The sequence below is a fragment of the Drosophila erecta genome, unplaced genomic scaffold (genome assembly GCF_003286155.1).
Source record: "Drosophila erecta strain 14021-0224.00,06,07 unplaced genomic scaffold, DereRS2 tig00000000-arrow-pilon, whole genome shotgun sequence".
NCBI lineage: Eukaryota > Metazoa > Arthropoda > Insecta > Diptera > Drosophilidae > Drosophila > Drosophila erecta.
This window is the reverse complement of record NW_020825194.1, coordinates 9005195-9032455: the sequence shown is the minus strand read 5'-3', so window position 1 is coordinate 9032455 and position 27261 is coordinate 9005195. Positions and strand designations below refer to the sequence as shown.

General features: G+C 42.2%; 2 protein-coding genes across 3 annotated transcripts in view; both read right to left on the bottom strand.

Moving 5' to 3' along the window:
* LOC6554444 (rho GTPase-activating protein gacU) overlaps positions 1 to 27261 on the bottom strand; it is a 63088-nt gene that overhangs the window by 13490 nt on the left and 22337 nt on the right. The window contains exon 1 of one of the 2 annotated variants that reach the window (XM_001982106.3): positions 8792 to 9439. The exons of the other annotated variant lie outside the window; for it this stretch is intronic. The gene's annotated coding sequence lies outside the window, so the exon portion shown is untranslated. Of the gene's footprint in view, positions 1 to 8791; positions 9440 to 27261 lie in introns of those variants that run through there. 2 annotated transcript variants of the gene reach the window in all.
* LOC26526867 lies at positions 3573 to 3983 on the bottom strand. Its single transcript, XM_015153928.2, has one exon. The coding sequence runs from the start codon at positions 3843 to 3845 to the stop codon at positions 3717 to 3719; it is 129 nt and encodes a 42-aa protein (XP_015009414.1). The 5' UTR covers positions 3846 to 3983; the 3' UTR covers positions 3573 to 3716.

Below are 27261 nucleotides of genomic sequence, written 5' to 3'. Positions count from 1 at the left end.
GTGGGGCGTGTGTCTAACATGCTAATGAGCCAACTTTCAGTGGACCAATCGCCGTGCGGCTAGGCGTCTAACAATGCCCACGTTTGCTAACAATATGAAATTTAAGGTTTCAGTGTTTTTTTTTTTGTTTCTCTCGTTCCAATACCTTTTTTGCATAATTTATACATTTTGCGGTAGCTTAGACTGACCGCAACTCTTTCCCGTTTTGCCTGCATTTTAATTATGAAAGCAACTCGTGCCAGACGCCAAATCGAATCGAACCGAATCGATAATTTGCATGAGCAACGCCCGAATGCCCGAATTTTGCACAATCAATACAATTATTACAATTGAGATGTGTTTCTTGCCGTTTTCGGCTAATCCAAGAAGCTTACATCTGGCTGAAAAGAAAAGAAAGTCGCCAGCCTTACTTTCTCGACGTTTATCAGCCCGCTTGGCTTTCGTGTTCGCTTATCGCCAGCAGCTGCATAGTCATTCATCTTGTGGCCAGCAAATGAATCTGCAAATAAAGCTGTTGCCCCGGTGATCTGTCAGTCGTGCTACCCCATCCGCTTTTAATTGCAGTCCAAATTGAAGCTGACATTTATGCCTGCACTCCATTTGCATTGCGAATCCCCTACCAGTCCCCTTCTGGCCATACTAATTGCCCAGAATGCCGAGATTCGCCAGATTCGCCAGATTCGCAATGCTGAAATCCTCCACTTGGGTATGTCCTCCTCTAACGGGAGTGCACCTCAGACGATCAAATGCAGACGATCAGATGCAAATTGAGCTGTTCGGAAGACTTGTAGTTGCAGTTGTACGCACAATTAGTGTTAGTCGTTTGCCCGGGACAACACTCAATGGCAATTAGGGTCGGCTGGCGTACAAATCCATTGCAAAATGCCAACAGCTGTCAGTGTGTTTGTTGGCCAGCGTATCTGTGTGTGACAAGTGTGCGCCTTGTTGTTGGCCACTCGACAGGGGCACGCAAATTGTAATTTATGTGACAAATTTTTATGTACCACTAGCGAAAATTTATTGGCCACGCTTGCCGAGATTCTAGGGTGAGTCAAAATCGAGAGGAGATCTCCGGTTTATGATGGGCCAGACTCCTCGTGTCGGTCGTAAAATGATGAAATTGTTTCGGAAGTAAAGCCAATCCATTGTGAACGGGCCTTTATAATTGATCATAAACATTTATGGCTCCTCTTCTAATCTTGGGCTGTCTTTCTGGGACAAGAATATAATATATCTACATCAATGAATGGAAAAGTACATCGTATTCGCTGATTGCAGGTAAAATATACATTCTTTCAGATTTTCGACAATTTTACATTAAACGTTTAACGTTTCAAATATTTTACTATTCCCATTACTTTCAATCATTTGTTTTCTATTACGAAACTGAGATATAAACATTTAAGAGCTCAGTAAAATTCTGGGAAATTTATAATGTCCGGCAATTGGTTGCCAGTGGTCCGTTTCTGATACAAATCTTCCTGGAAACAAACATCGTCGATTGCACTCGAGAACTGAAAAAAGAAGATGGACCAGCACTCGAGGCTGGCATGATCGCCAAACGGCAGGCCAAGATTCCATTCCATTCATGCCGGAAGCGATTCATTCACAACGTGTTGACTCCAAACAGCTGTACGCAGGCCATAAGCCAAGTCACATTCGACTATCATTTATCACTTGAGAAGCGGCAGCGACTTAAGCCAAATCTACGAGTATTTAAGCTGGTAAAGTGTTCGAACACTCTTTGTCCGGTGATTTGTCAATGATGCAAGCTTATGGATTTGGCTTCGCCTTCGACAGCAGCCGATAGAATTTCCCAAGCGAACTCATTCATTAAGTGGTGTCCGCCTCTCGCAGCGGGACGGCTACCAAATAGAAATCAATATTATAAATATTTCGGATTTCGTGCTTGAGACAAAACAAAACGAATTAGACGCATTTAAATACACCGATCGAAATCGATTTGCATTTAAAATCGAATCAAAGATTTCTAATTTCGTGCTACCACAGGCTAAGATAATAAAACGCCCACGCTTAGGCAATAGATGCGAACCAGTTTATAGAGCTGGCTCATCAGTCATTTTGATTACCACAAATAACCGGAGCTAGGCAGCCTTTTATTTGCCCCTGCCATTGATGTCAAATAAATTGATCGCCACCGAATGCCTTTTTAAATTCCTCAACTTACAGTTTTCGTGGCTGCTACTGTGGCTTTTAGCTCTGGCTTTGCATGTTGGTCCAGTTTGGGGCACTGACTCTGACATATTGCCTGACAATCTCGGTGAAGCAATAAACACACCGCAGCTCTAGAATCATGCATAGCATTAAGACAAACTATAATAACCAGCAAAAGGTCAGCACGGAGAACTTGTTTTGTCATTTGCCAAAAAATACAGACACATCACCGAGGCAGAGATAAAATAAATTGCTTCAATATCGAATTAATAAAATTCAAATTATTAAAACTGATCATTTCCTGTTCGAACTTTAAACGAAACTAACACAAGGCACACACGCATCTGGTATAAAGGAAAAATAAAGTGAATTCCTGAAGAATATGTGACCCAATTAGTTGAAAGGAGGAAAATGAAATAAATAAAATTCATTTGTCCGCCAGTGTAATTTATTGCATGTTTTGCTCATTAAATTGATTTTTCTCCTTTGATTTTGAGTGCCAGTGTCATTGTCAGAAAACAGGGGACACCGACGTGCAGCCGATGATACGGGGAAACTTGAAAACTTGGAAACTTGGAAACTGGGCAGCCAAGGAGTCGAGAAGAGCACGAATGTTTGTTTGTTTGTTTGTACGGCGACCGCCGCTGTTGCACTTTTCAGCACGCTCGAGTTTCATAAAAAATGCCAATTAAGCGTGAATATAAGTGCCAGATAATTTTTCAGACAGCGGCCAATGTAACCCAAATTGCCAAAAAACGCGAAAGAGTTACAACAAAGCCAAAACAAGCAACGGGAGCAGCAGGAAGGTAAAAAGTAAAATCAAAAAGTAAAACTCATTTTTCAGGGGTAAGATTCACTAACCAAGCGGAGTCGTTGGACAATATTCTTGGGAAACCAATACTATAGTATATTTTCAACTATTGCAATTTTGTATGAAACAATCAACATAGACGTTTCTATTAAATGAGCTTTAGATATCTGTGGTTTTTCCTAGAATCTCAAGCCAACCCAGATTTAGTGCGGCTTTCGCCTAGACAACATTGTCAATAGATATCGATGTGAAGTGACCTGCTGACAGGCGGCAATGAGAACTTCAAAAGCCCGCCGCTGACCTCATAATAAGCCAGGCTCATCTCCACTCAGTTTTCGGAGCTCATCTGCCTTCAGGGAGGGCATTCGAGATTCGTTTCGGCTTCAAGTTTCCTGGCTGGCAGCCTTAAACAATATTTACAGCACTCAAGTGCAATTCAAGTGCTGGGCCAAGTCGAGCGATATGCCCAACCAAACACATTCAAGCAATCCACATCCACATCCACATCCACGTCCAAGTCCGAATTCGTATCAGGCAAAAACGAGAGCCCCAAAAAAAGTAAAACTCAGGCCAAGAATAACGAGCCAAAGTGTTTCTTCGTTTTTTGTGTCGGATTTTGAGCATTTTTCATTTCGGAACGACAGGCGAACTGATGTTGACGTCCACGTCTGTATCCAAGACGCAAGCTTGGAATTGAAATTGGAATTTGTGGCATCGTTTTCGGTTTCGTTTACGATTTCGGCCAAGAGACTCTCAGTGCGGCGGCATTGGTACTTTGACTAGTACAATGACAAGAGTTAAGCGATCCCCAAAAGCCAGAAACAATGGCGGTCATGCTCATAAAATGCCCAAATGTCATCGGGCATTTGGGGGTACACACATACGAGTATATTCGAATATATTCAGATCTTCGCTGTTATCGCGAGGCCCTGAGAGGCGGCGTTGATTTTGATAAATGTTTAATTAATTTTGTGCCTCGCTCGAACATTAAACCTGGCTATTTTCTGACTTAATGAACAGAAATTAACAACACACTGAGATCACTCTCCGTGGGGGTAGAGTTGTATAGTATGTTGGACCCAAGGGGAGACAGAAGCCAACCATGCGGAAGATCTTCAAAGTCTGCGCTTTTTTGGTAAAGTTTCTTCTCGTCTTGTCGGGATTTTCTCATTTACATTACATTATGCTGGCTCTGGCTACATGTTATGAATGAATGTTTACCTATACACATGTGAAAAATGTTGTAATTAGTTTTTTACCAGTTTTTTTTCCCCCATCTTCGCTCAGTGAGTGATTTTCAACAACGACTGCAAATTACAAGTTATTATTAATGTTAACAAGCGAAATCTCCGCGTACTTATGTGTTTATATATGACCGCTCGTATATATATACATACATATAGTGAAAACTAATTTAGCAGGGGGTCTTCCCCCCCTTGATTTGTTTCGAAAACCTACACTTTATGTATTTATGTGTTGTGCATTAATGACTGTTCTTGATTTATGTGCGCCGATCAGTGCGGAGCAGGAGGCACCTTCCTCGGCAAGTGGGTCACATGTCCCGTGGGTATTCGTACTTACAGAGGCGCGCGCAGAACTCGAGGGGGGCACTAAATGCGGCCATAAAAAAGACAACCTCCCCGGTAGCGCTGACATTACATAGAATACCCGAAACACAACCAAATACATTCCACAATAATTATGCAAAGAGCAGCAGTGGAGAACAAAAAGCTCGTTGCACAAACGACATCGACACGAACTCATAAAATATGCAAAATGTGTGCCAGCCAGTCAGGCAGCAGAAGTCGGCACTCTGCACTCTCGGCCGACAGCCAGCAACTTGTGTCAATAAAAATCAAGCCAAGCACTGCAAGTGCATCCTCTAGCTCTAAGTCCAAGTCCAAATCCAATCCTCTGCACTTGTTCCTGCATGCACCTGGAAAGCTGTGAGTGTGTCTCAAGTCTAGACAGCAGACAGCCAAAGTCACTTCACATTGCACATTGCGCTTCCTGACTCGGCTGCCTCCACTTTCAATGAGCCATGGCCGCGAAGGATGGTGCACTGAGTTTTTACGACCCACCGATATATACTCGTATGTATGTGTGCCAGCTCCACTATTCGACTATTCACTATTCGGGGGTAACAATAAAAAATGCATCTCTGCCATGAAAACGGTAGAGTCGAGAGCTAATCAGGATCTCAATTTATTTAAGTCCTCGGGGAATTTTCATGCTCCCGCGGCGATCGGATTGTGTGATCACATCGCATCATCGGTCGGGATCAATGGACAAATCGGTTTATGTAGTGGATTCGCAAATTGGCAGGAGCAGGAAGCGCAAAATTCTGGCCAACTTTATGGAGATCGTAAACAAGGAGAAGTGTTTTAGGCAACATTCCTCAAATTAAATTAAAGATCCGGCAGAGGCGGATTAGAAAATGTTTCCTTGTAGCTTTAACGTTAAGTTTGAGGCTTTACTTTACAGATTATAACTTTGGGAGCATTTGTGCCGAAATCCATTGATAGTAAATGGTAAACACTTTTTTAATGAGAAAATCCCCATTCGGTAACTAATTTTTTTGAGTACTGAAAATTCCCTGGCATTTATAGCTGGTAGTAAATAAATAAATAAATAAAGCAAATGAAAATCAAACGGGAAAATGTCAGAGGCAAAAGTTCTCAGCGCGGGCCGTAGACAAATAAATTTATGACACATGACGTTGTGGAGTACAAGTACGGACCACAACAAAAACACATCGACATCGACATCGAACGAACTGAACTGAACTGAACTGAACTGAAGTCGACTGAAGTGTAACTTCCCACTGACCCAATTTACAAGCACTTAATGCCAAAAAGGAGAAGTCGTAGAAGAAATAAACAAAGACGAAAGCCAGGCCGGGGTAATGCATATCAAATAAAGTTCAAGCGACAGCAGCAACACCAACAAGACGACAAAAATTATGACCAAAATAGACAGCACTGCCACCAACAACAACAACAACAACAACAACAGGAATAACAACAAAGAAATTTAAATTAAAATCCAAAAACTCCCACACATAAAAAGTCGAGAAAGAAACGCCAAGTGAAAAAAAATGTACACATACTCCCGAGTAGAGGAGAAAAAAATAAAGGTCTGTCAAAATTAAATCATTTCGGTGGCAAACAACATAAACCGATGGTTAAAAGTTGATAATGATGATGCTTGGATAACGCTCGTTATTACTATGGTTGTTGTTTTTGCCGGTGTTGCTACCTTTGTGGCTGTCCAGTGCGTTGGTGGCTGGCACTGACAGCGTAACAAATGCTATTTTGACAAAGTGTCTGACATGAGGAGCGTGGAAGCGCAGACCCAGAAAGAGACAAGCGAAACACCGAGGTTCCACAATTATGCGAAAGTGAACAAAAAATGTATAAAAATCCAGTGCGAAACGGTTGCTGCGTGTCTGGTACACACGCACACACACATACTACTGTAGATATAGGTATACCCACGAGCAGAAGAAATTTATGAAATTTTTCATTTTTTTTTGGCGCTGATAAACACCCGCTAAAGTTAAGCGGACAAGCGACCCAGAGTCCATTCCACTTGACGGCCAAGCTTCCGGTTTCTTTTTGGGTGAAATTTTCTATGCGCCTGTGGCAGATTTATGTGAGAAAACATAGCAGCAGCGGCACCACATTTTTCATAAAAAATTATAAACACCGATAGCGAACTTTGGAATTTGCATATTCTTCCCTTTTGGCGCTTTAACACATGCGATAGTGTTGTTGGATGCATGGCACGGGCAACAGACTTTTAATTATTAATATTAGACATTAGAAAATGAATACCAACGAATAAGATAAACAAAATCAATCAGTCAGTGGTTTCACAACCCAGGGGGCTTCATCTACAAATTAACAGCTTTTATTTTATTTATTTGTCAACGTGTTTCTGGGCAAACATACTAGATTTGCCGTTAATTGAAGAAAATCTTTGACTGTGATTGTGGCCGTGTTAAATGGACAAATGAGTGACTAATTTAACGTCATATGAGTAAACAAAATCGTTGAATAATTATGTAAGCTTATAAACAGTTATTAAAAGAGAAAATTGCAGAAAAATATAGTATATTTTTTTTTTTAGGCGTCCAAAGCTCTGAGTTAAAATCTTCAGCCGACTATGATTAATTATTTGCTGGTTTTATATGAAAACTTCACGAAACTCGTTCTTCTATATATTTATAGTTTTTAATTCTATATTTAGCTAAACGGTTATGACGGTTCTACTTATACTCACAACTGAAAGCCAATAATAAGCTACGTAATCTGATTATCGTTTCATTCATAATTTTTTTTCCGAATGCGTTAACAATTTCGTTGCCTAAGTCTTTTGTTCCTGCTCACCAAAAGCTAGTTATTCACTAGTGTAGTAAAGTAAAGCTTATCTTCGCCATGAGTTCGTTGCTTCAGTCTTTTGTTGCTTTGCTGAATGCGGCGTTGATTTGGAATTGCTTTTTATTAGTTTTATTTTCCGTTTTTGTCGTTTTTAATTTAAACTGGCGACGTTTCACTTTAATAATTTTAATACCTTGAGTTGTTTATTGCCTTCGTTTTAATTAAATGCCATTAAGGTGTTTCTCTTTCCCTGAGCTTAAAGCCAATTGTATTTTTGTAGCATTATATTGTTTTTAGGCAGTTCAGTGAAAAATTGTTTTGCTCCCATTTTGGATCTTATCTAAAATTGATTTTAGTTTACTACCTGCACACACTTAAGTTTCGTTTTATGGGTTTTTCCTTACGTCTTTCATCAGCGCCCGCTTGTTATTGATTACATTTTTAAACAATTTAAATAAACTGATTAATATTCATTGATGGCTAATATATGAGGCCTGAATGTGTCAGGGAATCTGTGTGCTAAAGCAGCTGCTACTGTCAAGTTCGACTAACTTTCTTCGAGCAACTCGCAAAAATATCAATTATGAAGTCATTATTATTTACAGCAAGCCACACATGCGTCCAGCCGCGTTTGATTAATAGCTATTCAAGCTTGTCAAGGGTTTGCCGTTTTCTATTTTCGCAAGCTAAGATTTTGGCAAATTTTTCTTTTTTGCACTGAAGGTGTTGCCGGAACATTTTTTCTGCGTTTTGCGCTTTTTGGTTTTGAGGCAGTCGCTGCGCAGTTCTAATTAGCTAATTATACGCTAAATTAGTATATAATTATTGCTGCCCGAGCGCTTGGTCTGCTCACGGAATTTACTAATTTAAACTGGCCAAATAGGAGATGATTGAAACTATTCAAATGTGTGCAAAAAATAAATGGTAGATAAGTCTTAAATGCCGTTGAGATGCGCTATCAGCGTTTTGTTAAATTTGTAATCAATTTGCCAGCTTTTGGCACAAAAGAACCCAGATTAGAAAATACAAAGAACTTCTCATTAATGGTCACTAGTCTGGCCAAAATCCTTTTTTATTTTATTTTAATTCTGCTTTGTTTCGCGCCCATGATAGCTGGAATATCTATGGTCTGTGCGTCATGACTTTCCAAATACAAAACACCTTGCTATAAAACTTGAATTTATACGCCTGCGATAAGGCAGCGCGGCTTTGTATCCCGCCACAAAGACATAGTCTTATTAACAAAAATATACAAATTTGTATCTATATATATATATATATGTAGATATATATAAAACTACCGACATTTGATTTTAATATGGTTCTGCTTTGCATAGATGTGCGACAGGCAAGAAATATTGAAATATCTAAAAAATAAACTACAGACTTGGACAACGAAGTTGACAACCAAACTTGCACTTACCGGTTTCAAATTGGTCAACGTGGTCGAAAAGTTTATCCAATTTTAATAGCTTAATAAATCCACATAAATTTGTACGTTTATAGTATATGATACTTTTGTATTCGTATTAAATTGGTTGGGCTTCACAAAGATTATTAGTTTTTCCCATGCCTCAGCCCATTATGAGCATTATTTATGGCAACCGATTGTTGAAGACACTCTCACACACATATATCATCGGATCGTCTTATCAGACGAAACATAATTCTTGGCCTGCATTCATAAATTTGCCAGACACATTTTCATTTGCATTTGTCGGAGGTGCGGGAAATATTCTTGAACAAAACTAATTTGGCCGGGTTAATTAAAAACTGAGGTCCGTATCGCAGTTTCCGTTGGCGGTGGCTTCCGTTTCGGTGTGATCATATGTTGGGTGGGCGACAGGAATCGCGACGACGACTACGACAACGACAACAAGCTAAATGTAAATTTTCAACGCTTGGCCCGACGGCAAATGAACTTATACGGAAGTCACACAGACGAGAGGCGAGAAAACAGAAACAGACGAAAGACGCAACCAAACGGCTCAAAAGTCGAACTCTCCGCTCAAAGCTTTGAAACGCACGCAACGCTCAAACACTTGAAACTGAACTGAACTAAATCTGGCTCTTGGCCAGCATGTCCAAGAAGTTGCTGGCCAAAAGCAGCAGCGGCAGCGACGCCGGCGTCGACTTCAGCTGATCTGCTGAGAGCGTGACGACAACGCCGGCAGAGCTGATCTTTATTGTGTGTTTTTTTTTTTTGGGGGGGGGTTTGATTTTTGTTTCTGCTATTATAAGATTTGTTTGTTGTGGCCGGAGCCAAAGCGGTAAATGATAATAAAAGTTAGCAGCCTAGCTTTTTGGCCTGGCCAAAATCGAATCAATGAAGACGCTCTGCTCTCTTCGCGCTCTATGAGCGATTCTGATGCTGATTTATGCCATTAATATATTTGTCAATTATTTTTAAGATCGCCGGACGCTTATGTCTTTTGTCCGATTGGGTTTTTCTATGGGTGGTTGGGATTATTTTTAAAATTTGCAAAGACTGTCATGGCATTGAGCATTAAACTGTCAGCATTTTGATATCGTTTCGCCCCATAAATTGTTAGCTTTACGGCCGTTTTTTTCTCAATGGAGAATTGTGCAAAAAAAAAGAAGCCTTTTGACCCTTACCTGGTGGAATCTGGTTTGTTTCGGGGAAAGGCTGTGACGGACACGCCCAGTCTATTGAACTTTTCCCATAAATAAGCAAGATGTTTTCTCACAACAATTATGCTGCTGCCGCTGCTTTTTCTAACCATTGATAGAAACGCTCTCATTCACATCCCTGGCCCCGGCTTAATAATTTATCAAAAAGCTTTTAGTCAATGATTTCGAATTTACGATTTCGATTCGCCTCAATGGCCCCAAACTGGGACTGTTTCTTTTAAAAGCCTTTCCACTGTCTCGCAGTAAACAGTCGATTCAGTGGAGTGCCACAACGACCTGACCCCCATAAGCGTTTCACTAATTCATGCCACTTATTAGCCACAAAACACGAAATACAAAACACATAACAACCACGGCCAACTTGCACCTGCCTCTTGGACTCGAACTCGGAACCGTGCTCCATTTGGGGCATTTCAACGTCAATCAATATGCATTTGAACTCCATCAATCGTTTCTTCAGCTGTGGGATTTGAACTGGCTTTGAGCATTTCTTTTGGCTCTTTCTCTTTCGATACGATTTTATGGCTTAATGCCGTTTTCTGGCCATTGAGCACTTAACGCTACATTTTCGGGCAGGACGGTTAGCAACGTAAAGGGGGGGCTGGAGGGGCGTATTACCCGGGCTTATTGGCTTTCTTGTATCTTATATCTGGCTATCATCTATGTTCATCTGTTTTGCATTTTATGGTGTTCCTGCTGACTTTTCTCACATTTCTTTGCCCGAATTTCAATTTTCTTCAACATATTTTCAGGTTAATATATTTGGGATAATGTGTGTCTTTTATAATTTTTTGATAATTTCTTTTTATGTTCGATTTGACACCCGGTTCCGATGGGAGCGGTTCCAATATTAACGGTTTTTTAATTACCCACTGTCGGTAGCTGTAAAACAAGTTCGCTGCCCAAGTCTTTTGTTCTTCGCTCGGCCAGCATGACGGCCTGACAACACCAGGCTCCGCATCCAGGTCGGAAAAGTGAAATTGAAGTCTCAGTCATATTCGTAGTTTGTGTTGGGGGCAAAACGGGAGGCGGGCACTACATACGTATAATAATGTAAAAAACCTAGTAATCAGGGGAGCCACAAAGATCGAGGCAGCTCATTAACTTGCCGCTTTCGTCAACCAGCCACAGATGCCTAAAAATAGCGCCACGTCATGTGGCAGTCTCGGTTTTATTTTTTTTTTAATTTTTTTTCTGTATATTCGAAGTCCATCTCAAGGTGTTGCAGCTACCTGCGGACTCCCCCCACCTGAAGCTCTGGAATGCAGCGCCCACTCGGCCAGTTTTTATTTTTTCATCTTCTAAGAGCCTGCTCGCCGCCCCGCTTGACCCATATTCTTTATGAATATTATGGATCATACATATGTAGGTACATAAATCTGTTCGCGGCTCCACTGTCCCCTGATCCCATTGTTACGTGTAACTATTAGTTTGCTACGTTTCCAGGTCAAGCGGGCAATCAATCATATAATATACAGAAGGAAATTTGTATAGTTGGGCGGAACAAGGAGTGGAATTTGATTTCTCTCTTTTTTTGGCACTTTACATGCCCTTGCGGCAGACTTTGTATTGTGTATCGGCATTTTAATGGCGGAAACACCACAAACGGCATAGTTTCTTGTCAACTGTAACGAATCGCTGTGTATTAGGCCAAGAAAAGTATAATACTCCATTCTATTTGGCGTTAAATTGATATTTATGTGTGTTCATTTTACAACAAAGAGGCTTATCAATTATATGTCTCAAAATAAACGCACAGTCCAAGCAACATATTTGGTTCTTTCGCATTGTTAAAATTAATAAATTCAAAAATATTAAAATAGGAACATAAATCGCACAGATGATAAGCAAAGTATAAATCACTCATAAAAAGCGTGCTGCCAAAAAAAACCCACTAATCACTGTTGGTGTTAAACGACATTCGTCGAGAATACTGACAAACGGAAGTCCAAACGCTAGAATTGAAGATGACTAAAGCCAAACAACAATCGGCAAATAAATTATGGCTATGCACTAAGCAAATATAACTTAGAAATTATGGCTCCGGTTTCTCGTCTTCCTTATTTACCTACGACAGCTCATTTGCCGCAGATTTGTTATACATTATTCGAAATTCCTTTCGGCCAATGGCTTCTGCGGGCTACATCGGGTATTTTCTCCACTTGGCGCTAGATTTCCCAGCATATTTCTACACAGAAATCGGCGCAGGAAGCGCATACCAGACTCTGGCATGGAAAGATAAATAAAAAGCTGCACATTCACGGTGCTGACCGGTGGCCCGGTGGCTGTTATGAAAATGAGTTTAAGTTTTTGTTTGTTTATTCTCTAAATGAACTTTTCACCAACCAGCGGATGTCGAGTGTTTAGCGGAAAGTGAAAAGTGCTGCTTAAAATGACTTAGTTTGCAGGTTTCGCCTCGCCTTTTGCGGAAGTCGCAGCGTCGGCAGCCACAGTCGGTATACTAACAAGTTGTCTATCATGGAAAAGCAATTTCCATGCCAATGATTTATGAGCCGCTTAACCGGCCCATTACAATCTTATCTCTGGGCTATTATGTACACCGTTTGAGCTGACAAAATATATTGTGCTCGAAATCTAAAGCTGCCACGCTAAACTTCAAGTTGAATCTGAATCTCGAGCTTTAGCTGACGCTGACATGTCGCGCTTATCGCTGCCAAACTATCAAGAGAGGCCAGAGCCAGACAAAAGCCGTATAGACCTGGCCAAAATCCCAAACCAAACCAAACCAAAACAAAACAAAACAAAGGCAAAACCCCGGGCCCAGTGTGTCTCAATTGTTTGCCACCACGCACGCGCGCAATTACTTAAACATGTCCAAGTCCGCGTCCACGAGTGGAGCCCACATTTGCCAGCCATCTAGCCAGCCAGCCAGCCAGGTGCACTTTGGAGTATGGAGAGTGTGGAGTATTTGTGTGGGTATCCTATGCAAATGCGAATGCAGTCTCAACTCATTGAATGACCCTCGTTAGGCGCCCCTACCCCTGCCCCTGCCTCAGCAGCTACCCTAATCCCTCCCTGACTCCGTCACGCTTTGTTTGGCCTGTCAAGATGACAAGTGTTTGCTTTGCTTTTGCCTGCTCCTCGACGCAGCTGGCGCTCCGGCCATGTAAACTTGACATTTGATAGCATTTTAATTAAAAAGAAGTCGAACGGAGTTGCAGGAAAATTTATGACGCCGCACTAAATCCCGAGTGCCATGTGCGTGGTCACAATGCTCTGGAAAAATGTGTGCTTTTTTGGTCCACTCTAGCGCTAGATCTGTCTATAGATCTTAGAAATTATATCACGCAGCGTTCGGATCTGTGGAGGTGGCGGCAACTATACTTATATAAAGGTATATATGTAGTTATTTTGGAGCTGTTGGCGGGGGTCTGTGGGGCGTTGTCCGTGACCGTGTGGCAAGCCCACCGAAATGAGGTCGAAATTATTTGCAATTTATTGAAGGCAATCACAATGCCTATGAACTATATTTCTAAGTCATGGCTTGGCTCTTGTGGTTGTTGTTTATTAGTTCTTCAGCTGGTCTTTTCATTGAGCCATGAAATTCCGCCCCGCCCCTCCTTCTCCACCTTTGGTCTTTTCTACCAATATAATTTTTATGTTTACTCTTTTTTTCCGCAAGACATTTCTGCAGATCGTGTTGGCCTGGTCCAGAGGAGCTGTAATAGAAGAAGTGCCGCGGAGATTGATAGGAATGCAGCTGGATGTTTGGCTGATTGGAATAATGGCATGGCAGAGAGTTATGTGGGCAAATCTATCTGCTTTGATTGCCTTTATAATATTTTACGACGAAATGTCTTAGTTAATCTTTATGCAGTTGCCAGGATTTATCGCTCTACAGCGAATGAATAGTCTCCCTTCTAGAAAATATATACATATGTCAAATAGGAGTCCCCAAACGAATTGATAAAAAATATTCGAAAATAACAAATAGTTTACTAGGTAAGGTATTTAAGTTTGTTTTGATTCCAAAAGAGCATCCGTAAATAAGGTAAGGTAAGGTATTTAAGTTTGTTTTGATTCCAAAAGAGCATCCGTAAGTGGGATATGCCCCCAAATACTCACAGTTCACGACTCCCAGCCAATCTGTTTGTTTTTTTTTTCTTTTTCGGTCCATTTTTTTGTTGGCTACTTTTGTGAATTGAGTTAATTTCGCTGGTAGCGGGTGGTTGATTAAAACGGAAATGTCGTGCGTTTAGCTTAATGATCTCAAGCGCCTCGCCTTTAAGTCATTCGTTTTCAAGTGCAAAACAATTTGCATCCCCTGAGGCCCCAAAATTTGCAGTCCAAATAGGAAATAGAAGCCTCACCCATATTCCGCGCAAAACCCTTGAATTTTATTTGTGGCATTCTGGCGAACTGCAAAACGCTTTTCATGCTTTTCATGTTCAACGTGATCTGCGCTGATCTCTTCGCATCTCCATCTCCATTTTCATTTCAATTTTCCAGCCTTTGAGATATTTCCCGTTTATTTTTTTGCGCAGGTGTTGGCCGTTGGATTTGAAAATAGTGCAAAATCGTGCTGAAGATATTTGTACGTGATGCCATGTTGTAGGTGTCGGATCAGGATTTCGTCTGGGTTTCAGTTTCAGTTTTGCCAGGCACTAATTTGGTAAAGAAAACTAAGCCAGCGAAGAGAATACAAGGTTTCGTTGGGGATAAGGCCAGCTAAAAATGCGTGGTTGGGCCTATTCAAATTGCCCAATTGTGGCTCACTCACACTGAAACAATTGCAAACTCATTGACGTCATTAAAAAACGTTTAAACTAAAGTTTTGCGCCTTTATTAAGACTGACATTCGAACAAAGGCTCTTGTCAGCTTTTTGTGGCTCTTGTGTATTATTATGATTAAAATATCCCAAAGAGTGGTTTATTTTTGTTCGACTTGATGCCGCTATTTTTCATTATCTACACCACCTACCCCTCCGCCACTTCAGGCCCGAGATATCTGTTTATTTAAGTAGCCACCACAGCCGAAAAAATGATTGTTGATCTTTTTTAGGCCGCTTCATTGTTGTCTTTTCCAAGCGGGGCGTTTCACAAAATCAAACTGCTCGACATACACGGCATTTAACGCATAGCCCAGCGTAGATACGATATATGTCTCTGTCTCTGTGTCTCCGTGCATTGTTGTTTATTTTTATAAGGTCTCCGGCCGGGACACACCTCAAAAAACAAAAAAAAAAAAAAAAACGAGCCACCGAATGCCACCGATAGATAGCCACTGTGTGCCATTGAGCAATGTCCCGCGATCCCAACTACCAAAACTTCCAAACTTTGGCAACTTCAAAAAGCTAGAGGCGGCATTTAAACATTTTCGATTTGTTTTAAATAAAAGCAATGACATGCCGCAAAAGTATTAACAACAATCAATGCAGCACGTTAACCACAAAGGTGCAGCAGTGTCTGATCGATATTGGTTTTTGGCTTAGGAGGTGTTGGTATTGGCTTGCCATTAAAATCGGTAAATAATTCACGCCATTAAGCGTGCGACGATCTGTACGATCCGTTGATATATCATACGATACGATACGATCCATTAGTCGGAATCGAAATCGGAATCGGAATGGGTATCTGAATCTTGTTTCGATCTTGGGCTGAATTGATGTTCATAATTTTTACATTTCGAGTGGCTTATTTATGGTGCAATTTCGTTTTGATAATTTGCTGCCTTAAATGTGTCCACACTCGATCTTTGTACGTCATCCCGATAATCGAATGTAAATTATATATATCACCATATTTATGCATGGCAATAAACTACAGGTTATTTACATATGTTTATTTTGATTGGCAGCCGCCTATAAAGATAGCCAACAAACTAATTTTCCTGCGCAGCAGGTGTTTCTCCTTCTATCTTTTATCAAATGAACCTATTCGATGGTTATCTAACTTAAAGTGTATATACATATGTATATGTGTTAGGCAAATTTACTTGAGAATGGTTAGATACCTTATGCCCTTGGCCAGTTACACCAACGTAAATTGGGTAAGTGCAAAGGAATTAATCAATGTGACATTTATGGGCAGTATGCTTAGTTTTCCCCTCCGTTCGATTTACCAAATAACTCAGATAAAGTCGTTAGGGCTCGTTAATTGAATTAGCTATCTGAGCATACATATTCATGCTCAATCAAAACGAACACCGGTCTAGTTTTCGGATCGCCATTAGCTAAGCCATAGACTAAAAGCGGAAAAATATAATTTCTTGTTGTTATATGGCTCGCTAGGAATCAGTTTCAAAATTTGGCCTGCAAGAGGCCATAAAATCTGAAAAACAACAACGCCAATGCCCGAATTTAAAATCAATTAAAACAAATTTATGCTGACATAAGACAAATCCGAAGCAGCATTAGATTTTGCGTAGGCGATCATTAAACGAAACAGACTACAAAGTATGGGGAAATGGGTCTTTGATGCTGTAACCCAACCGTTTTTGGTAGCCCATTTTCAGGGTCCAAAACAAATCATTAGGTGATGTCGTTTTTTGGCTGCCAGTCTTTGGCCGATTCTGATTTCTGATTTATGCGACATTAGCACGCGATATAGAGCAGCTACCCAAAGCGGACCGATATGTTGGGGTGGTGGTAGTTATTCGATGTATATTGGATGGTGATGAGGCCACCTACGGTGCGATGAATAACAATTAGTGGCATAAATCAATGACAATCCTCCGTCGGTGTGTTTGTGTGCATGGGGAAGGCAAACAGGCGCATAAATAACGCTGATACGATATTGGTAATACCTATGGCCAGATAGCTCTTGGCCAGATAGACTCTCTTCCACTTGCCAGCTTGTCTCGGGGCTCTAATTGCTTCGCGTCAATGTTTATCCAACTGTGGGTGTTCCACACGCACTCGCTCGTTGACCGCTATACGATTTATACCCCATAAGATACTTCTCAGCCCGCGAATGTTTGCTTATTCTAATGAACCCACACGGTACCGCCGAAGTGGTGTGCAGAGAAAAAACACACTTAATTTTCATTTCAATTTTTGCATTTAATAACTTATTATTATAATCACATATCAGTTCAGTCGGGGACTTTTGTTGGCTTGCTCACTTCCGAGAATTTTAAAGTGCGTCAAGCGACTTACAAAAATATTATAATTATAATATTATAATTTCGGACACAAAATCTTTACAGAAACCTCATAATAAATGACTCCAACGTCCCAACTGGTTTGCAGATGATCTCTTAGCTTAAAATTATTAATTAACCATATTATAGTTATTTATGCCGCTGTTAATAGCCGTTAAATATTTGTTTAAATACAGATTTGTCAAAAAAGGGCCTATTAATAAACGAAATAGACGTGGTTTTCAGTTGTTATGCATGCAGTGAAAGGAAATGTGCAAATGGAAAAGGCTGTTACCAATTTCAATAGCAAATTTTCTCTGTGCAAGTATAAATGAGACGGCGTAAGCAGTGCAGTTTCTCTATTATCGATTGAAAATTGCGGATTCCCGAATGATGTCATGTTGATCATGTAACTCAATTTCAATTTACATGATCGATGCTCGCATGCCAACGGGTAGCTGTGAGAAAAATAGATTGAATTAAAAGATACACTCTTTCGGAGGGAAGTGGTGCAGTGGCGCATGGCTGTGCGGATGCAGTGGCTCCGAGTGGTGCGGATTGGTGGGCAGCTGCCGCGGGGCCAAATGTGTAACTGTGCAGGCGTTCGATTTTAATCGCTTCATTTAAAATGCCGCTCGATACGCATCAGTTGGCTCCTTGGCAGCTGCTGCAGCAGCACTTACTGCAGTTGGCTGCTGCAGCAGCAGCAGCGATGGCAGCAGCAGCATTGCGTGCCACTTGCTGCGATCTTGTTTTGACCAAAAAAACCGCCAAGCGCTTGTGGCCAAAATCGAAACACAAATGGCCGCCGCTTGGCAGCAACTGCCACTGCCAGATGGGCAGACCATTTTCATGCTGGGGGAAAATCAAACGAAATTTTTAATTAAATTGTTGCCGCACTTGGCCAGTGCCCACGGCCGGGCATACAAAAAATCTTTTCAATTTTAATTAAATGCCCAGCATTTGGCTATCGCTGACGGCTATGCATATATGCGATCCTCATATGCTGGACCGCTCCCAATCGCCTCCACCCAACGGCAAACACGTGTGCCGTAAATCAAACCGGCTAATGATGCATTTAGCCAATGAAATATGCCAATGCAGCCACGCCGGGTCACTAACTGCGGCTAATTTACGGGCACATGGACACTGCGGTGTGCCGGCTCACTCACACAACCGCCGCTTATGGCCTATCAAAGTCAAGGTGCTTATTAAGTGCAGCTGAATACATGCTTGGCCACATCCAAAAGCATCCTCCACTCCCCTTCGCGTTGTTTACATGCGCATTTAGTGATTCTCACAGTCGGCAGCACTCACACCGACTCGCAAATCAGAAATCAACACCCATACAGCCGCACATATCATACTAATGATGCGAAATGACTTTAACGGTTTCTGGCCGTTCTGCAGGTGCGATCATACCCAACTGCATATGGAGATCATCGTCCTACTCATGTGTCCTCAGCTGTTTTCACAATCAGTAGGCCTATTCGTAGTTTAAAATGCATAAGGAGAAAATGTAAAGCTTCTTCCTTATTTAAAGACATTTTTCAAGTAAAAGCCAGGGAAATATTTGTACCTACAACAAGTTGAAGAGATTACAGGGTAATCCCTTATGTTAGTCAGTTAGCACCAGCATTGCAAGCAACTACAACAAGGCCAGCAATGACAGGCAATGGCCTAAACGCCGAGCTGGCGTTGGCATCAATGGCTTGGGCTCTTGGCAACATTGTTAATGTGGCAAGGGGAATGGGCAGGGGGGCAGTGGGTGAGTGGCTTGGGATGATCAATGGCCAACTGGTTCTCTTTGCTCTCTCCCGCAATTGCAGACGGCAAATGCAGACATCGGGCGCTTTTTTCTATGAAATAAATGTCAAATGAGCCAGCCAACAAGTCAGTCGACGGCAACAAAAACAGCAACAAGTGTTATTTTTTGTTGTACTGAAGCCCGGCTTGCCGTTAAAATAAAGATTTATTGTATAAAGATTCTCAAGTGTTTTTATTCATTTTGTATGGCCGCTGCTACTTTGGCCTGACATTTGTTAAACTTATTTGGTATTTTTGAGTGCTCATGGCAAAAACGATTTTATCGCTTTAATTACGTGTGTAAAATGTTGCTGTTTAATTAAGCCGTTTCGGGGGAACTCAGCATTGCGAAAAGGTGAAATTGGAGTATCTAGATGTATTTAACCACTTGCTGGCCCTCAATTAATGCCACAAAAATGCGAAAACACACCCAATAGAAAGCTGACCCAAGTCCATTTCCGTCGTGGACAGCACATTCCATTCCCGTTCGATTTCTCGATTTCATTCACAGAAGTACCAGGGAATCTTAATTCGAATCGTTTAGCAACGGAAGCACCGAGTTGCCAGCCAAATCTTTTCTGCTCCACTTAAACATTTGCAACAACAGATCGTTCGGCAAAAAAAGCACCAAAAATTAATCAAAACAAACAATAAAGAAATGGTCAAAAGCAAATAAAAAGTGCCGGTCCAAAAAAATTGGGTCCAAGACGTTTTGCCCCGTCGGCAATTTTCGGCAATTTGAATGATTCAAAAGAGGAGCAGCAGCAGCAGCAGCTGGAGAATATTGCTCATTTCGCCATGTAATCTTGGGGTGGCCCAGAAAGTAGAACAATCCATTGAACCCGCATAAGGCACGAAAGCCAAAGAGCCAAAGAAACCGAACCAAAAATATTCAAAGCTATGAAAAGGCCAATTAATATGAAACTCGTTTCGATGGAATGCCGGGGTCTTATTATTAATACACTTATTTCGCCGTTTGTATTTGTGCTTTCGGTTTTCTTCCTCGCCTCATTGTATTTGCACTTGAGCACATTACTCATACGCCCGGTTAGCCGGGTTAAACATTTCTGCTGCCCTCGGTGGCCGCTTGTGTGACGGCTGCGTATCGTGTATACATATGCGGCTTATGGTCAGGTAGAAGCCACCGCAGCCGCAAATGCCACACGTTACGCATACGCCAGGTAGGCCCGGCTTGATTCGCCTGCGTCGTGTTCGTGATTGATATGCGCTCGCACAATATGATCGATCTCTTTTCTTCATCATCAATTACAGTTTGCGCAGCTTTTGGCCCGAGCCGATACCCATTGTCCGCCGGCTCTCAACCGTTGTTGGTTTTATAATCACTCTTTTTTTTTTTTTTTTGTTTTTTGCCCTGGTCATAATAGCTGGTGTTGTCTTGGCCGTTTTTCTCTTGGCCCGGCATTTGTGGGTTAACTGCATATTAGGCGCTGCTTGGCGGGCCACACACAGAGTCATGTGATTAGCCCGTGCTCCTGGTAGTGAGTCATTAACAGTTTTGATCGGTCTGCCCAAAAAAAATCCGCAAATTACCACTGGCCAGCAAGAAAAACCAAAAACAGAAAAAAAGCACATGCCTTTTATGCAAATGGTGTGGAAATTTTTGGTGGTCCGAAAATGTTGATCCCTGAAACTATTGGCCCGCCTCTCTAAAACGCTCGCTTCGATTTTGTCAAAGCTGTCAGGGGAATTTGCATAAATGATAACTTTATCGCACTAACCCAATGAATGGGATAGTTCGGCTAAGGGGGCGTGGCCACTGGGCCGCTGAGTGACTGGCCTGCGTGCGTGTCACCTGCGAGTCTGTTTCGCTATCCCGCTCTGTCTGCTGGGCCTGTAAAAATTAACATGTCACTTCGCACAGGTGGAGACTTGGCTGAAAAAGCCTCGATCGGCATGCCATCCATGTGCGTTTCCAATGGGGAGGGGCGTGGCAAAAATGTGGTGCAATTTGGTACATTGAAAGGAATGATAATGATTTTTCCACCTTTTTCTCTATGTTATGGACGTTTTTCGAGGCATAAACATGAATTATTTATTATTTTCTTGTTATTTGATATTGATCTTTAATAATTTTGCAATTATATATTAAGATATCAGTTTTTTTTTACCCGGGCAGAAAAATAATTCCACAGATTACAATAAAAATAATCAAATTAAACTGCAACCATCCCGTTTAGAGGCTTATCAGTTAATGGCAAGCACGGTTATTATATAATACACCTATTCTTAGTACAAGTCCCTGGCTGGCAATCATTGGCCCGATCTACAAGTGAACCCGAACCCAGCCTTTTCCTGTCGTTTGTCATCCCTCCCCGCTCGATATTGTTTCGAATCAAGGCAATGTTCGTGGCCTAAACAAGCGCTTAAACAACGACGGCAATGGCTAACAGCCAGCCCAATGGACTGTGGACTACATGAAGTGCCAAATTTATATAACCATTAGATACGGCAGTGGCTAAGCCGCTAGAGCTCCACTATATACTTGTATAGTGGTCTGTGCTATACCCTAACCCCATTTGCATGCGCCGCCTTCGCCGACGACTGACATCGCAACATTTTGTTGCAGCGGCTACCAATTCCGCAGTCTGCCTGCTGCCTGCCTGCCTGCCTGCCGTCCGTCCACTTAGTCGCAGCTCGTTTGGGCCACGTCTCTGGCTCGGGCTCAATTTTGTGGCAGCCACTACTAAGCCAACTACTAGTGCTCCTGAGCCACAAGCTGCTGCAGGTTGTTCTTGTTGCCCGTTGTCGGTTGTCGGCTGTTGGCCGATGGTTGTTGGTTGTCATGTACGAAAATTGTAGCGCGCATTGCTGCAGGAAATAGTTCAAACATATCAATTTTATTTTTATTTATGCTAATAAACCGTTAGGCCAGCCGAGTGAATTATTGGCCATATACATAAAATGCAACAAAAATATTGAAAAAACATAAAACGCAAAAACCAAAAAAGAAAAGAACCCACGACCCGGCGGCGGCACATGTCGAATCTCTGTTGTGAGCACCTCGATCTCGGGTGAAATCTGTGCATGCACTTTGATTAATCAAATCAAATTAACGCCGCATTCCCACACAAATCAATGCAATTTGCGGTGCAGCCTGCCGAAAAGAGCCAATTGACATCGGGAAATCGACTATGCAGCATGGTTTTTTTTTTTGTTTGGTGCTGGCGAAAGTGTTGAGAGCACAACACCCACCCAAAATGGCAGCCGTGCCCATTTCGACGCCTTGTGGGCGGGTGGTGCCGGTGGTGCTGGTGGTTTTTGGTGGTTTTAGGTGATTCGTAGTGGTTTTTGCCCGCGATGGGCGAGGCTCCTATGCAAAACAAGTGCTATCCAAATTGAATATGGCATCGAGACCAAGCTAGAAGACAATTGCACACACTTGCCGCCAAAATTCTGAGTTAATTGAATTGGGTGCATAATTGTTTATGCGTGCAAAGAATAATTGCTAGTGTGCTTAACAGTATTTTCCTAAATCCTGAATAAGATACGCAACTCCATAGATAATAAGCAAGTAAGCAGTAACCTTTATGTGTAATGTAGATTATTGGATTACCAATTGCTAACCTATTCGTATTAAATTATTCCAGCAGCAGAACTTCCCCAGCAAGAGTATGACAAAACGTATTGCATTTGGGCTTAGCTGGCTTTTTGGGGCTTTCCAGCTGCAGACTCTTAAGGCGATTTGACAAACGATAGACAGGACTGTGGCCCGGAGCAGAAAAGCCCACTAAAAAGTGGACACCGAAGTGCTCTGGCCATGTTGTCTGAGCCATTTTTGGGCAACCCCCGACGTCATTATTTGCGGCCTGCGAGCGCACATAATTAAAATTGACTCAAGTGTCGCTGCTGTCGTCACACCCAGTTGGATATGTTCTGGCTGAGATGGATGGGAATTTGTTGGGTCGGAGGGAGTGGTGAGGCGGTTTGGCTGCATAAATTTCAATTGGCCATTGACAGCCGTTTGTTGTTGCCACAAATCTTTGTCAGCTGCATAGTAAAATGAATGTTTATTGTTCGGTAAGTGCCGCAGCCCCGCTGTTCAGGCCCAAAAACCAAAAACCAACAGATAAAAAAAAAAAAGCAAAAATAGTCACATTTAATGCATGGGCCGCAATTTATAGGAGCCATTTTCGGCCATTTGATTGAAAGACCCGCAATGGGCGTTCAACCATTGCCAAAGTGCTCCATCTGTTGTTGTCTCTCTGTTTCTGTGTTTGTGTCGAGATTTCGCGTATTTTCGCCTATTAATTTACAACTTTTTGAAGCCATCGCCTTAGCAGTAGCGGCCAACAACTGGGCAAACAATTTGCCATGGCCAAAAATGGCAAGCAGCTGAAAAATTTCGCATTTCCCATTTAGCTATTTTTTGTGTATCTTTTGCATAATTTCCTTCTCTTGTTTGGTATGGCGCATGCCATGGACACAATGACTCCTCTGGCAAAAAGTGAAACTTTCATAATTACTTGAGAATTTCTGGCCAGCCGTATCTCGCATACCCACTAACTCTCTTTTTAGCTTATTTGCTGCTGCTTTCTGGCCAATTAGCCGGTGGCTAACGGTAGCCTCCAGCTTCACCATTCAAGTTTAACTCCAACTCCAACTTTAACTTCGAATTCGAATTTAGCTCCTGCATTTTGCTGCCGGTGGTCCACGCGAGTGTTTGCCGTACGCATTAACGCCGTTTAGGCCCAAAAGACAAACGGCAAACAGAGTACAACAAACAGAGACAAACAGAAACAACAAGGGGTAAACAAAGCGACAAACTGGCCAAGAAGCCAGGGGACAGCTGTCCACAGCTGGTGACCAGCTATTAGCCAGGGGCTATCTCGTGGATCGCTTCTTGCTGACTCTGGTCAAAGATCTATTGCCTGCACTCACAGAAAAATATCGTCAAATCTTATCCGTTACTAAAAAAAAAGCTTTTCTTTTAAGTCTTAGCAGCTTTTGAAAAGAAGGCTAAGCTAACAGAAATAGTCTTAAATGCTTATAAAAGTTAGTTTTTGATCTATTTAAAATGCGTCTGCTTTGCTGAGAGGCATACAGGGTATGTGAGCTTCGACTTGACCTGACTCAATGTTGTTTGCCCAATGCCAATGTGGCATTTAAAACTAATACGAGCGAGACAACAGCGCCTGTGCTGACTGCCACCAAATTGGTATTGAAAACAGTCAACAGACTGCTTGGCGGCAGTCACTGTTCGCGGTTCGCTGTTGGCCTATAGCAGCTTGGCTCAGACTTCACAGCCAGGCTCAAAGTCAAAGTTAGTTGCTTGCGCTGGGCAAACAATCGACCTGAACGAGAGACTCTCGGAAGCGACTTGGGGAACATTCTTGAATGTGTCAGGGGCGCAACCGAACAGCAAATGGGCTGCCACATCCACTGGACTGGCAGGGCATTTATTTATGCAGACTGCACATTTGGCCCACTCCTTCTCCAAATTGTCTGCTATTGCAATTGCAGACACTCAAGCTCATCGCTCAGCCCACATGTGGTCCACTCCAAAAGCGTTTTGGCTTGGCTTTCCCAACTGTTTATCTGCATGAGCGCGTTACCATTTTGCTAAAACTCCCCTTTTCGTTGCCGCAGCGCACCTGTCCGCAGGATAAAATGCAGGCTTATTTATGCGAATTTTCGCAGACCATATTTTCGTTAGGCAAGTTCATTTCTGCGCCTCTGCCTTCATTAGTTGGCGCTCGGGTGAAAATCTCTGGGAAAATCAGCCGTATCAGCAATCCTCGCATCATGATCTCCTTGTCAGATGACGACTCGTTTTCATTTTCACACTGGCTTTGCTTTTGCTTTTGCTTTTGCTATTGCACACTCTGCGAAGTTTGCCAAATGTGACGTCTAATGAAGCATGAGCTCTGAGCCAGTTGTCGTCGGGGTTTTGTCGCTGCTAGAGTCGCCAACCGGTTGGCGGATTTGAAAATCTGGTAGTCATAAGGCGATGCAGCCTTGATAGCCGGCCAGCGGATACAAATGTGAGATAACTGGCCGCAGATCCGATGACAGCGAGAGAAAACACTGGTAGCCACTGGGAGGCAAACGCAATGGCACCGATGACAGCCAAATGCCTGAGAATCGCGTAGAAGATCCATGGGATGCATTTGGAATCAGCAGATAGAAATATTTATTCGCCATATACCGCGAGAAAAGGAGCTAACTATGCTAATGATTTAATATAACTCTTTTAGAAATACATTATTATGGAACCAAACATGCAAGTAAGGAAAATGGAATTTACATATTATCTTAATTTACGCTTAAATATAATAATTAAAACACCGTTATATGTGGAATTACAAGAGTATAGATATAGAATTATAAGAGGTATATATTTAGATATAACTGAGATTAAGAGCATCTAAATATTTACTTAACCGTTCTTTCTGGTATTGAAAGTGGCAGGAAACGCGATGCAGGCTTTATGGGCTTGGAAAACCGGAAAAATTATTCTGCTCATGCTCCGTTCTGAGAAGCGGATTCAATTTGGGTTTTCGCACTCTCTCCACTCGACAGTCGTCTGCAGTTGCCAGAGTACATGTAATTCTCATTCCGAATCGCTAACAAGCAATTATACGTATTTAATAGCTGAATCCTAACGATTTCCTCCATTACCAGAAATCGCATTCGGGCAACCTGCCTTAATTTACAGCATGCAAAATGAAATGGAAGTAGAACCGCTGCACCACCAGCAGAAAAAAAACAAAAAACAAAAAACACCATCAAACACAACCACCGTAGCCTGGTCGCCTGCTGTGCACAGGCAATTTATTGTGTGTTTGTTTTAGGCTCACACATGAGCAAGAGTGCGAGTATCTCACAGATACACAACGGTGCCTAACTGCAAATGTGAGAAAAACACAATTAGCTTTTGGCGGCGGTGCAGTGGAGACCACCTGCTGCTGCCCAGCTCGCCACGAAATCCGAAATATGAAAAGCCTCCGACTTTCCACGCAGCCAGAAGAAAAGGAAAAAATAAAAGAAAAGGGAGAGATATAGAGACAGATACACGGGAAAACTAATTGCGCATAGAAGTTGACCGCTGCATGGTTTATTTAAATTCTACACCACAAAAGCGGACCGGCAAGTTTAAGGTCAGCTTATCTCGTGTGATATGCAAGTGCCCCCAATCATGGGACCCAGTATCTCGAAGCCAGAGGTTCCATAAACCAGCATGCAGATGTATAAAATATATACACAGACTCTGGCCAACAATGGTCATAAAGCACTAATACAACCACACAAACGGCAAATTGAAACTAATCGAGTTTTGGCCAAAAGGCAGCTGCCCATAAACATAAAAAGAAAAATAAATAAGTCAGAATCTAAACAACGTTTGCAGAGCTTGCGATTGTAATAAAAATCACTTTGAATATGGCATAGGTGTGGTCCTAATTACCGATATTAAAGCGGATCTATTTCATCTGGTCGGCTTGTGGGTCTGTCTACGATTCGATTCGATGCCGTTCGATGCCGTTCGATTCAATTTGGTTTTGCCACGCGCGGACTGGGAAATCAATATGTTCGAGTCGTGGGCTTAGCAATTGCAGATGCCTAAATTTGTGCAAATGGCATCAAATGTCAGTAATTTCACTGAGGTTCGAGAGGAGCGCCCTGACCAGAGGTCTTGCAGTGGGTAACCAGATAACTTGGTTTAATTAAAATGGGCACACATTAAACCCAATACACATAAGCGCGACTTAAAATAGAAGCCGTGCGGAGCAGGAAGTGGTGGCCATCAAAGCAGTTGGCTTAGTCTGCGCTTGCCTACTTTCATTGCGTCCCATTGTATCAATTTCACTGGCCCAAACGCCTAGCCATAGAGCACAACTGCTTTTGGCCCATCAGTGTCAGCCTGTCAGTCAGTCAGCAAAAACCAAACACAAGAGCAAACTATTCGGGCAGTCAGTCAATCTGACTGTCAAAACGCACGCCCATTCACGTGGCCAACTTTAGCATTAAAGGCTCAATTATGGCACACTTAATGAACTCATCACTTGGACAGCGCATCAAACAATAACTGCAGACTGTCAAAACAGTCCAAATCAAATTGGAGCACCGAGCCGAGAGCTTTGCCATCTGGTATTTCCTTGTGGGGGCGTGGGCGGTACTTGATCTCGTCAACGGTACACGAAACACTGGCATTAAAGAAAGCAATTAACAACACAAAGAGCACTAGCATCGTACCAGTATTGACCGGCCCAACTGGCCATTAGCTAAGGCGACACTAATCCAACTATCGAAAACGCTTTCGAATGGCCATCGATTGGGGAATTTACGGTTTCGATTTCTTGGAACAACAAATTATT